Source organism: Tetrahymena thermophila, assembly GCF_000189635.1.
Source record: "Tetrahymena thermophila SB210 genomic scaffold scf_8254584, whole genome shotgun sequence".
NCBI lineage: Eukaryota > Ciliophora > Oligohymenophorea > Hymenostomatida > Tetrahymenidae > Tetrahymena > Tetrahymena thermophila.
The window spans coordinates 227,083-240,561 of record NW_002476355.1 but is presented as its reverse complement, the minus strand read 5'-3'; the positions used below and the strand labels follow the sequence as shown (position 1 = coordinate 240,561).

General features: G+C 22.4%; 5 protein-coding genes across 5 annotated transcripts; 3 read left to right on the top strand and 2 right to left on the bottom strand. All coding sequences in view use genetic code 6, as the record gives it.

The window, feature by feature from the left end:
• Positions 1 to 592: 592 nt before the first annotated feature.
• On the bottom strand, positions 593 to 913 carry TTHERM_000627259 (hypothetical protein; the record flags this gene model as incomplete). The annotated part of the gene is made up of 1 exon (XM_012798472.1): positions 593 to 913. One exon carries the CDS (start codon positions 911 to 913, stop codon positions 593 to 595), a length of 321 nt encoding a protein of 106 aa, XP_012653926.1.
• Positions 914 to 1,188: 275 nt separating this feature from the next.
• On the top strand, positions 1,189 to 5,929 carry TTHERM_00627270 (transmembrane protein, putative; the record flags this gene model as incomplete). The annotated part of the gene is made up of 5 exons (XM_001019512.2): positions 1,189 to 1,398; positions 1,516 to 2,413; positions 2,477 to 2,692; positions 2,971 to 5,770; positions 5,839 to 5,929. The coding sequence occupies 5 exons, from the start codon at positions 1,189 to 1,191 to the stop codon at positions 5,927 to 5,929; spliced, it is 4,215 nt and encodes a 1,404-aa protein (XP_001019512.2).
• Positions 5,930 to 7,375: 1,446 nt separating this feature from the next.
• TTHERM_00627280 (hypothetical protein) lies at positions 7,376 to 7,743 on the bottom strand (the record flags this gene model as incomplete). Its single annotated transcript, XM_001019513.2, has 3 exons — positions 7,376 to 7,513; positions 7,618 to 7,685; positions 7,734 to 7,743. 3 exons carry the CDS (start codon positions 7,741 to 7,743, stop codon positions 7,376 to 7,378), a joined length of 216 nt encoding a protein of 71 aa, XP_001019513.2.
• A 582-nt stretch (positions 7,744 to 8,325) lies between these two features.
• On the top strand, positions 8,326 to 9,975 carry TTHERM_00627290 (hypothetical protein; the record flags this gene model as incomplete). Its single annotated transcript, XM_001019514.2, has 6 exons — positions 8,326 to 8,535; positions 8,593 to 8,763; positions 8,976 to 8,996; positions 9,088 to 9,478; positions 9,531 to 9,657; positions 9,915 to 9,975. The coding sequence occupies 6 exons, from the start codon at positions 8,326 to 8,328 to the stop codon at positions 9,973 to 9,975; spliced, it is 981 nt and encodes a 326-aa protein (XP_001019514.2).
• A 169-nt stretch (positions 9,976 to 10,144) lies between these two features.
• Positions 10,145 to 12,683, top strand: TTHERM_00627300 (transmembrane protein, putative; the record flags this gene model as incomplete). The annotated part of the gene is made up of 2 exons (XM_001019515.2): positions 10,145 to 12,477; positions 12,647 to 12,683. 2 exons carry the CDS (start codon positions 10,145 to 10,147, stop codon positions 12,681 to 12,683), a joined length of 2,370 nt encoding a protein of 789 aa, XP_001019515.2.
• Positions 12,684 to 13,479: the final 796 nt, after the last annotated feature.

The window sequence follows — 13,479 nt, the reverse complement described above, 5'->3', positions numbered from 1 at the left end:
GTACCTGTTGCTAAATAATTTTTTTATCTGCTTAAATAATAAAAGATACATAAATAAATAAATGTATTTCTTTTTATTGTTATTTAAAATAAGAAAATATCTACTAAATATATATTTATAAAATATAAAATTTAAGCAAAAAGAATTAAATTTATAAAATACATTGCACAAAAGAAAAATCTAAAATAAAATGAACTAAATAAAAAGCAACAGCCAACAGTTTAATGTGTTTATTTAATATTATGTAGAGATATTTTGGGTAGCTTTCAGATCTTATAAAAGAAATTTTCCTATTTCTTTCATTCTTATTGTAATGAGATAACTCTAAGAGCTAAATATAGCATTTGTTAATAATGGCCTTTAGGTAGAAAACCTACAATCTGATTAGTTAAATTTCTTTAAATAACTTATATAATGGAGCTCTCTATATTAGAGTTTTAAATTGTTAATTAATGATCATGCTAATACTTTATATTTCATATTTGCATTCAGCATTAATTTATTTATGCTTATCTCTTTCTTAGGCTTTTTATTTTATTCTCCATTTATTAAATATGATCATACTAAAATTAGAAGAATAAACTTATTACCCTCACTCGTTTTTTCGATCTACAATTATTTGCTATTTCTACCTAGTTTAGAAGTTACCACCGTAATGCTTTATTCTAGCAGAGATACGTTTACTAATGTTTTATGCTATTTAAACTTCTTAATCACTTGGGGAATAGGTAAAATTTAAATTTGATACAGCCTCAAATATTTTTATTTATTCATTGAATTTTAATAATAGCTTTTCTCCAGGTTACACATGATTATGACTATTCCTTCGAAAAAACTGATTAATTATCTAATCCCCTAACAAGAGTTAGTATTTTTAGTGAGTTTTTAGCTGGAATATATTGCTGTCTCTCATAAATAATCTCACAAAAACATTCTTTGGTTATTTTGATATTTTTCGCATTTTTCAAAATATGCTCTTTTTTAAAAAGAAAAAAATATTATTCACATTTTTTTTCATTATTGTACATACAATTCTCTTGCTTTTAGTTTATTTTGAGTATATCTGTCCTGATTAGTCTTCCAAACTCATTGAAGTCTACTTATGCTTTGCTAGTATTGATTATTATTCCTATTTCAGCCAAACTAGGTAAAGAAATCAAGAAAAAAGTAGAAGAATATATTTACGGAATGGGTTTTTGCTTAGAGAACCTCTCTCACCTTTCTACCCACTAATTTGAAATATTTATTAGACAAATATGCTAAAATTTAAATTACTTTTATGAAGACTACATGGAGCATAAATAAGGAGTGTTTTTTGAAAGTCTATACATAACTCATATCAGTCAATGCTCAAAAAGCAATTCATAAAAATTCTGCTTTTGTTCCAAATTTACTAATGTAAATTAAATTAATATTAATTATTTATTTAGTTGTATATTTATTATTATAATAAATACTTAACTTATCCAAAAATAAATTTATAATTAATTCATTCATTAAAAATTAAAAAAAAAGAACTATAAAAGTGATAGCACTCAAGAGATAAATATAGAAAGAATATTAGGATAAGAATTTAGATAGTAATTTATTTTAAATTACATTTCTAATCTCTATAGTAATTATTTAAATTAAGTGGATAAATTTCACAAAAAATAAATTGAATTTTCTTATTTAAGTTTTTTAATTGAAAAATCTAAAAATAAAACAAAATCGCTCAAAGAACTTTTTAAAATACAACAAGAATATTCCAAAAATAAAAATTGGACTAATTTGATTTACATTAAGAATCTAATTAACAGAGCTTCTTCTCTAAGCTAAAACTTTGAAGGAAATAAAACTAATGAGAACTAAACAATTAAAATGCATGACCCTATTACATTTGATTTCCTAATGACAGAATTCAAAAATAGATTAAAATCTTAGATTTTAAAATAAATAGAATATTTCAAATATCTTTGCTCAAATTATTTTAATTTAGAAGAGCTTATGAATGTTTCTAAATTAAATTTGAAATAAATTTAAAATGTAAGAACACTCTAAAAGCTACTCTATGATATTCACCCAAATAATTTAGCCCTTAATAGTCTTTCACAAATATTTTAATCTACTTTAGATTTTTACTCTACTAATCCTAAAAAGCTTTAAAATAGCAAATTATAAAACACAAGCTCAATTATTCCATTAAAAGATTTATTTTCTCCTTAATCTTGTTCAATTTATTGCAGTCTTATAAACAAAACCATAGATATTAAAAGAACTTCCTTAAATTTCTCATAAATATTTGAAACATAGTAAGTTGCGATTATAGGGAAATAAGTTTCTAATTTGTTACCAAAAGATTTATTTGATGCGCACGAGCTAACTATGGATGAATTTATTAATTTAGGAAATACTGATTCAACTATAAGCTAAGGTAATCAAATTTTAAAAAAATATAAATCTAAATTTAATTTTTTATAAACATTCAAAAAATAAGGTGAGAGATTTGTATTTGCTATTAATGGAAATGGTTTCATATTTCCAATAAATATAAGAATAAAAGTGGAAAGCATATATGATGATTTCGGAGTGACTGCTTTCATCAAAAAAGTTAATGATTAAAAGCAATATATATTTTTTAATGAATTGTTTTAAATAACTGATATCAGTCACACTATTTATCAGAAAATATTTTCTTAGGAGTATTCATTAAGTAATTATTTTTATCAATTTATTCATATAAAAATTATATTTTTTTTAAAGCTAATTGGATAAATTAAAAAAAAGATAAATATTTAAAAAATTATTTTTATTTTCCCAAAAATATTTTTATCATATAACAAGATTGACTAATATAACTCTTCCCTATTCATACATTAATTAATTAAAATACATTTAATTTTTAAAATAAATACAAAAATATTTTTTATAAATTTTGTTATATTTACTAAATAAGATATTTTTATAAATAAATAAATAAATAATAAATAGATTAATTAAAGAATCAACTAATCTTGAATTTTATCCCTTTACTTGATGGAATTTTTAGTGATAAAAGTTTGTCTTAAGAAAACTATTATAACTCTTGTCTTTTGTTAAAAAGAAGAAAAGAAACATCTCTAGAAATAAATTCTTTTAAAAGTAATCTTAAATAGACTTTTTACGTAAACGAGAGAATGTTTTCTCTTGTGTTTAGAATAAGAAACCTCAAGTCTTAAAATATGAAGCATATAAAATATTTAGAAATAGAAAACTTTGCAGAGGAAAAATCAATTTATGAGAAAAGACAATCTCTGAATTTGCTTAGTAAATGCTTAGACTTAGACTTTTAATTGGATGATTTTTTGATTAGAGAAACTTAAGAAAATGATTAAAAATCTGAACAAATGTCAAATAGACAAGATAATTTATTCTTAAAATTACTAAATAGTAACGAAAAATGTAAAGATAAAAATTAAGAATATTCTACTTCATTTAAGGTTGATTCAAAGATTGATTTAGAAAGTTAAATTCAATTAAATATTTAAGATTAACAATCAAATACAAATTTTGGTTATGCAGAAGAAGAAACAAACAACTTTAAAAGAAATAATTCTTAGAACAATTATTATTAAAGTAATTCTGCTTCTAAAAAGAACCAGTGTGAACAACAAATTGAAAATTTATCTTCTAGGATTGAAATCAATAGCTTCTAGAATTTGTAATCGAGCAGACCTTTAAATCCTCATACATTTTCTAATTTAACTAGTGTTTTTAAAAATGCTACAAATGAAAGTGAGAAGCAAAAAATTAATTAAAAATCTTCTCAATTTCATAAAGAATTTTTAAGTAGATAATTGAATACAACTATTCAGTTTGACAGACCTAATTAAGAATGTACTCCCATAATGTTTTCAGTGTGCAATTATTTTTAAAATGATAAATCATCAGGATCACCTGAAAGCATAATTTAAAACCATAAAAGCATCCAGGCAGCAGCAGCAGCAGCAGAGGAGGAGGAGGAAGAAGAAGAATATAATTCTTATAATTTTGAAAAATAAATTAAAATGCAACCTAGTAAATAAAATATCTCAGAAATGAAGCTAAATAAATTAAAAGAAGAAGAATATTAACACTCGCTAAATGAAAGCCAAAGCTCATCAAAATCGATAAGAAAGAGTATCATAAAAAAAATAACTTAAAACACACACACTAAGATTATTAGAATTATTATATTCACAGGACTGATGTCTATTGCTTTACTATAAACTTGTGCTTTAGGATTTTATTTTATTAACATTAATAATCTCATTTCAATTTCTAATTTATTTAAAAAATTTAACTATGCTAATTTAATTAACGAATCAGTTTACTAATTTCTCAAGGAATAAGGATTTTATTACGACACTCTACATTATAGACAAATTTTAGATCTGGATCGATACATAATTAACCCTTAAAACAGCTCCTAAATCATTAAAGAAATATCTTACAGACAAGCAGTAAGCCAAAAGCGCTAAAGAAATGCAGCTGGACAATTTAGTAAAAACATTAATCAAATTCTTAAGTCTTAAGATGAAGAATTCTTTTAATATATTTCTGAAACTGAAATTGCAACTATAAGTGACTTTTATGATCAAGTTATTTTTACAAGAGAAACTAAAAATAATACAATATTATACACAATGCTTTTATTCTCATCAAATTTAAATTAGTTATATTTGTAAGGAACAAACCCTGATTATTACCCTGAATCAGTTGTTTATGCCAACTTAGAGACTTTCAATAGCTCTATCTTAAAAATCCAAGTTATGATATATGATTAATTAATAAACTCTTACTAGTGGCTTAAGGATATATAATAATATTAGCTAATATAGATACTAGTTTCTTGCGTATGTTTAATAGCCATAGCATTGCCTTTCCTGTTTTACTTTAATTCTCAATAATATCAAATACTAAAACTTTTAGGATCGTTTCCACCTTCACTTTTACAATCCTAAATTAGCTTGTTTTATATTAGCTTGAATCACTTAGAGCAGCTTTAAAAAAAAGAAATTTAACCCAAAAGCAGATCCTCAAATATTATGTAATAAGTAAAGCCTTAAAGTGCAAAATAACTTTTTCCTGAACAAGTGTATGACAAATAAAATTTAATTCAATTTAATAACAAAAACGGTTAATAAAAATCTTCAAATAAGGCGGAAAATATAAATTTTGGTAATTAAATAGTTTCTAAAAGATAAAGATAAATAGCTTCTTTCAAATAATCTAGACCTTTTAAGTTAAAATATATTATGGCTTCTCTTTTAGTTGCAATTCCATTCATGATTTAACCAATTTATAATTTAGTTAGTGTAAATTAATTTGTAGATGAATCTACATCTACTTTAACTTAAAGACAAATTCTTTTCAGCTCTTCATAATATATACTTAACTTTGAAGTTGTTCATTACAAGATATGGGAAACTATTTTTTATTAACCTATTTTTGATTGGAATTTTTTTTATTAATATGGAAAAAATATAACTTAGTAAAGTGAACAAGTTTTAGGTGGAATCAAAAACATAACACATTATGAAACGAGCTCAAGATATGAAAAAGAATAAAGAAAGATGTACTTTAGCAATTTATTGGAAGATAATTTGTGCAATCATATTGATATTATTAATAATAGCGCATAACAAAATCCATATTTTAAGAAATAAACTACCAGCGAGGAGTGCCAAAAATTATTGAGTAAAAATTTCGAAAGAGGATTCATTTTAGCTTTTCAGTATTTAACAAACTTATACAGAGACTGGTTTTAAATGTACGAATAATATGCAATTATTCAAAATAAAACAAATTACTAAAACACCTTACAATAAAATATAACAGAAAATGTTATAAAAATACAGCAAACGAAGAATAACCTTTTAGACATTTACAATTCTAATGTCTTATTTTAATAACTAATCTTCTCTTTTGAAAACTTTTTTTTAAATTAAAATGAAAAATACATACAATATATAATTAAAATGTACACAGCATTAATATCTCTACAAATAGTCTTAATTTTTCTGGTTATTTCTATAGTTTGGACTTCACTCTATAAAAAATTTAAAAAATCAATCAACGAAACCAAGTTATTGTTAACTAATTTTCATATTGATTTGATTCTAAAAAACCATCTTACTTTTTTATATCTTAAAAATTAATGAAATCAATCAATCATAAAATATTCGAAGACTTTCACTAATAATTTATTAGCTTTATGTAAAATAAATATAACTGACTATATTCTATATGTTTCTTTATTTGAATTGTATTAAATGCCAATTTAAATTTAAATTTACACTTAGTTAGTTTGTTTTTATGCCTTTTTATTATTTATTTTAGTTTATTTACTCTCAAACAATAGAGAACTAGATAGAATTAGTAAAGTAGTAGACAAGTATAATTAATAAAGCAATATAGATAAATATAATTGATAAAGCAAAATAGATACATACATATATACATATAATATGAAATGTATTTGTATTCTAAACATAAATCTAATTAATTTTTTTCTATTTAATTCGATAAAATATATTTGTTAAATAAATATTTAAGATTACTAAATAGATAGATAATTAAATAAATAAATAAATAAATAAAATATTAAAATGACAATATAATTATAATTAAGTAAGTACTCTTTTATGAATTGCTTAGTTAATAAATATGTATAATCCTATCTAAAATCTTTATGTCTAAAGTAAAATACTAAATAAACACTATATTGAATATAACTTGTTAAATTAATTATTCCTAAGATCATTTTAATTAACTAACTATATGTGCAAAAACAAACAAAAAAAATTTATTTTTTTATTTAGGGTTTAATTTATTTTCTGTTTTAATTTGAGTGAATTTCGCTGACTATTACTATTCTATTTAATTTTTGTGACAATTTTCTGTGGTTATTTGTTTAATAATTTATAGATTAATTTATTTTCTATATACTCAAGTAAATTAAATCAGAAATTATTAGTTTCGTTGTTTTTAATTGAAGTCTAACTAGAGTTTACTCTATTTTGCTAGGTAAATAAAAATCTGTAAAACAATTAACTTAAATTTGTCATTCACTAATCTGGGAAGAAATAAAAAAGAAAATTAACATATTTTAAGGTAAATAAAACGAAATTATTTTGTTCATTTTAATATAACTAACTAACTAACAAACAAACTATTTTCCAAATACAAATACTAGGGTGAATACTATTTTTGTTGCATGAAATAAATTACAGAGTAGATATTTATTTTTTAATATTTTTATTATTTTAGAAAAAATAAAATATTTAAATCAATTAATTAATCAATCAACAAAATTAAATCAACAATTAAAATGAAGTAAATAGATGATAAAAATCATTCTAAATCCATTATAATTTCATTCTATATTGAGATTTTTTGGGTTGCCTATCGATCTTTTAGTAGAAATTTCTCTATTTCTATAATCCTTATGACTATAAGGTAGCTTCAGGAATTAGCAGTAGTTTTTGTAAATGACGGTGCTTAAATGTCTGAGCTATAATCTGATCAATTAAATTACTTTAAAAAGCTTATACAATGGAGTTCAGTGTACAGACTATTTGCTCAATTTCTAGATATAGAAATTGCTAAAATGATTACATTTGCTATTGTATTTGGCATAAATCTGCTTATGATTATCTCTTGCTTGTGTTTTTTATTTTTATATCCTTATTTTAAATAAAATCATAGAAATATTTTTAAGCTGAATTTAATACCTTCATTCATCTTTTCTATTTATAATTATATTCTCTTCCTTCCAAGTTTAGAAGTTACTACTATAATGCTCAAAACTCATATTTTTTCCTCTATTCACATATTGTTCTATTTAAATTACCTTTTTACTTGGGGAATAGGTAAAATATTTATTTTATTCTATTACAAATAAATAATAAAAATTAAATATTTTAAATAGCTTTTATATAAGTAACACATGATTATGACTATTCGTTTGGTGATTCTGATTAATTATCTAAAGCTTTTACAAGAATTGATCTACTTTATGGATTGATTATTGGTTTTTATTGCTGTCTCTCGCAAATTATAACATAGAAATGTTCTTTGATTGTCTTTGTCTTCATTTTCCTATTTAAAATTTGTGCTTACTTTAAAAGAAAAAAGTACTACTCCCAATTTTTTTCATTAATGTATATATAATTTTCATGCTTTTAGTTTCTTTCATGTCTGATTGCCTTGATTAGTCTATTAAACAATTAGAATTCGTTTGCTATGTTTCAAATTATCACTATTCCTATAGCACTAAAATTAGGCATATAAATTTAAAAAAAAGTTGAAGAAAATATTTACAGAATGGGAATTTACAATGACGAGCTCACTGTTTTTTCAACTCACTAGTTAGATAGTTTCATTAGACTTATTTACTAAAATACAAATTATTTCTATGAGGATTATATGGAACGTAAGCAAGGAGTATTTTTTGAAAGCCTTTATATAAATCACATAAGCAAATGTTCAAAAAATGATGCACAAAATCTCTGTTTTTGTTCATAATTTACTCAAGTATCAAATTTTAATATCATAATTCAATTATATTAAAGCAATTTAACTTATAAAAAGGATAGCCACTCTCCAAATGTAAAAGATATTTTGGGCTAAGACTTCAGAAAATAATTTATGATAAATTAAATTATTAATTTATACAAGAATTATTTGAATAAAGCTGATTTTTTTCAGAAAAAGAATATTCTCTTCTCATACTTAAGCTTTTTAATAGAACAGACAAGGAATGTAACTTATTCATTCTAAGAACTTTTTAGAGCGCAGAAAGAATGCACATAATATAAAAATTGGACAAGCTTAATATATATATAAAACCTAATAAATAATGCAACTTTATTAGATGAAAATAATTATTTTACAAACTCAAAAAATAAAAACGAAAAAATATAGATGTATGAGCCAATAACATTCGATATCTTAATAAATAAATTCTAAAATAGCTTAAAAATATAGCTATAGAAGTAAATACTATATTTCTAATATTTATGTTAAGATTATTTTAAATTAGAAGGGCTGTTGAAAAATTCTTAATAAAATTTAAATCGAATTTAGGATTTAAGAGTCATTTAAAATTAACTTTACGCTCTTAATTCTAAAGACTCTGTTTTAATCAACCTTTCACAAATATTTTAGATTTGTTTGGATTTCTACAATACTTCTAATTTAAATGTGAAATCAAAGAAAAAACTAAGACAAACTTTAAATTTTGATTTAGAAGATGTTTTTTCTCCTTAGTACTGCTCAATTTACTTTAGTCTAATTAGCCAATTCGTTGAAATTAAAAGAACTTCAACGAATTTCTAACAAATATTTTAAATAGATTAAGCCAGTGTTTTAGGAAAATAAATCTCTGAGTTACTTCCAAAAATTTTACATGAAGTACACGAATTGACAATTAGTGAATATATCAATTTAGGAAATAAGGATTCATTGATCAGTACAGGTAAATTAAAAATATATTATTAATTAATTAATTAATATTTTATTTAAATTAGATTAGAGATTTGCATTTGCTTTGAATGGAAAAGGTTTCATATTTCCAATCAGTATAAGAATAAAAACAGAAAAATTTTTAGATGATTTTGGAGTTACAGCTCTAATCAAAAAAGGAAGTGACCTAAAGTAATATATATTTTTTAATGAGTCCTTTTAAATTACTGAAATCAGCAGCTTTATTTATGAAAGAGTATTTTCACAAGAGTATTCATTAAGTAAATTCATTTTGTTTATATCATCTCATTTCTCTTTCTTTTCAACAATTCTATTTTTTCTTACTTTAGAATAATTTTTAACAATATTGAAATTTGAAATTTTGCTTTTAATAAAATTTTTTTTTAGCTTTCATTTTTATAACTTTTAAAATTTATTTTTTTAAACAGGATAGTTAAAGGATCAGCTACTTTTTAACTTTATTCCCTTAATTCTTGTAATTATGAATGATAAAAATTAATCTGAAGAAAACTATTATGAGTCAAGTCTTTTATTAAAAAGAAGAAAAGAGACATTAAAGGATATTACATTATTTAGATAATGTTTAAAATAATAAATGTATTAATAGGAAAAGCTATTTTCTATTGCTTTTAGAATAAAAAATTTTTAATCTAACCGTATGAGACACATTAAATATTTAGAAATAGAAGAGTTCTCAGAAGATAAAACCTATTTGAGCAAGAAAAATTTGCTCAATTAGCTAAGTTTATAATTAAATATTGATTTTTAACTTTTTGATGATAATATATTTAAAGAAAGCTAGGAAAATATTTCACTTTAATAAATAGGATCAACCATTCAAGAAAATTAATTATCTATATTTCCAACTTACATAAAAGATTGTTAAAGAAATTAAGGATAACCTACATATATTAAAATAGATTCAAGAAATAATTTAGAAAGCTAATCATAGACAAATATTTAGGATTAGACAACAAATACTAACATCGAAATACCAAGAGAAGATTTTACGAACCTAAAAAGCAAAGCTTTAAATGATAGTAATTTCTAACAAGTTAATTCAGCTTCAAAATAGAGTTAATTTGAGTAAAATAGCGAGTTTTTAACTTCAAGGTAGGAATTACACAGCTTTCAGCATTTGTTTTGCTAATCTAATAAACTTATAAATACTCAATCTCATATAAATCTTAATAGCCTTAACTAGATTGGTTCCTCAACATTTGATAAAAGTTAAGATAATTCAAATATAAAACAGAAAAGTATCTTAAAGACTTCTTTTATTTCATAATAGCCATAGATAAGATAAGCAAATAAAATTCATAATTAGAATAATAATGAGAGTATTAATGCAAAGCATATAAGGTTTCAAATTAATTAAGTGAATATTGATAAGTCATCAGATTCCCCATTAAGCATAGCATTAAATCATAAAAACTACTAAAAAAACAAATTTGAAAATATTTAGGAAGAAGAAGAACTTTCTCTTGATTATGATTAAAGACTAAAAAAACCTTTTAAAAATGAAAAGAACGAAAATAAAAATGATAATTAATTCAATTAATAAGAAGAATAATATCAAGCGTCAAATAGTTTTTAAGGCTCTTAATTGTCAATAAAGAAAAAAATCTTCAAAAAAATAACTTAAAACACAAACAATAGGATTATTAGGTTAATTATTTTAACAGGTTTCACATCAATCATTTTTTTATAAGCTATCACTTTAACTTTCTATTTTATCAATTTAAGTAGCTTAAGTTAAATTACTAATTTATTTAACAAATTTAACTATGCTACTTTAATCAAAGAGTCTGTTTCTCAATTCTTCAAAGAATAAGGTTTTTCCAATAATGCTTTTGTATTTTAGAATATTTTGAATTTAGATCGTGTTATAATTAATCCCCTTGATACTTCAAATAACATAACTGAACTTTCTTACTTACAAAGTATTAGTAATTACCACTCAAAAAGGGCAGTTATGCAATACAGCTAAAACATCAATAAAATCTTTTAATCTAAAGATGAGGAATTCTTTTAGTATATCTCATAAACTGAAATATAAACAACCAGTGATTTTTATGATTAGACAATATTTACTAGATAAGTTTCTAACAATACAATTTTATACTCCATGCTGCTAATATAATCATGCTTGAACTAGCTTTACTTGTAAGGTAATAATCAAGAATATACCCCTGAATCAGTTATTTTTACGAATTTCTAACTATTTAATGTCTCTATTTAAAAAATTTAAACAATGATAAATGATCAATTAATAAAACTCTACATCAAATTCAAATAAACTTAATTATATTAGTTAATTTAGACTTTGGTTTCTGCAACTTGCTTAATAATAATAGCTGTTCCTTTCATGTTTTACTTCAAATCTTAATAATACTAAATTCTCAAGCTTTTAGGAACATTTCCTCCTAAGCTACTCTAGAACTATATCAATTTATTTAACATCTATTTGAATCATTTAGATGAATTTCAAAAAACACAAACTGAAAATAAAAATCAAGACAATTTTAATTTAATGTAGTCATTGAAATCAATAAGTTCTTAACAGCTTATTACAGCTGTGGCTGATTCTTAAAAGAGCTAAAAATAAAAAAGAAAAAAAGAAAATAGTTAAAATCAAACAATTACTAAAAATTCAAATAAAAATGATGCTTCGAATAACTAAATAAAATTTCCTTAAAGGCAAAGATAAATAGCTTCTTTTAGTTAGCCTAAACCTTTTAGAACCAAATATGTTTTACTTTCATTATTAGCTATCAGTCCCTTTATGGTTTATCCTACTTTTAATCTAATTAGCATAAATTAATTTGTAGAAGAATCGAGTATTTCATTAAAATAAAGAGAAATTCTACTAAGCTCATCCTAGCATATTTTAAGTTTCGAGGTTGTTCATTATAAGATATGGGAAATGGCATTTTATGGGCCTATTTTGAAATAAAATTTTTTTTTCGTTTTTGGAAAATATCTGACAAAGTAAAATGAAAAAATCTTAAGTCAAATAAAAAGCCTAACAAATTATGAAACAAATGAAAGATATGATTCTAGCTAAAGGGAAAACTATTTCAATAGATTATTATTGGATGATGTATGCAGCTATTTGGATTAAATTAATAACCAAACATTATGTAATAAATATTTTAAGGTTCACACCCATGGATAGCAATGTTAGACATTATTGAATGGAAATTTTTAAAGAGGATTTATTTTATCTTTTTAATACCTAGCTAATTTATTCAAATAATGGTTTTCTGTATATGAAGGATACTCAGTTATTTAAACCGAAAGTAATGATTTGAGATCAAATATAACCTAAAGCATTATAGGCTAGTAGTACACAAAGAATAATCTCATAGATATTTATAATTCTAATTTTCTAATCTAATAATTAATTTTTTCATTTGAGAATTTTTTTTTAAACTAAAATGAGAAATACACCAATTATATAATAGAAATGATTACAATACTGATGATTGTTTAGATTGCATTAATCTTTTTCGCTATTTCTGTTGTATGGATGTCTCTCTACAAAAAATTTAAAAAAGAAATCAGTGAAACTAAGCTACTTTTAACTAACTTTCACATAGACATGATAATTCAAAACTAGGTAACTTAATAGTATTTTAAGAATCCATGATATTAAATAGTACTATTAAAAATTGATGAATTGAAAATAAGTGCTAATTATTTTCACTTTTTTTATGAGCAAGCTAAAAATTATGAAAAAAATTTACTTTAATAAAAATTAAAAAATTGGTAAAATATTAATTATCTCTAGAATTGGTAAAGTATATTAGGAAAGAAATAATTATTTAATATAAATAAATGTATGTTAAAATATTTACCATTTATTGTATGAAATTATTGTATTTATTTATTGCTTTAAAATTTACCTTCTTACATAGATAATAAGTAAAGAGAAAGGCTCTACTGTAAAATGAAAAGTTTAATTTAATTATGTATGTATTGTCAGTTAAT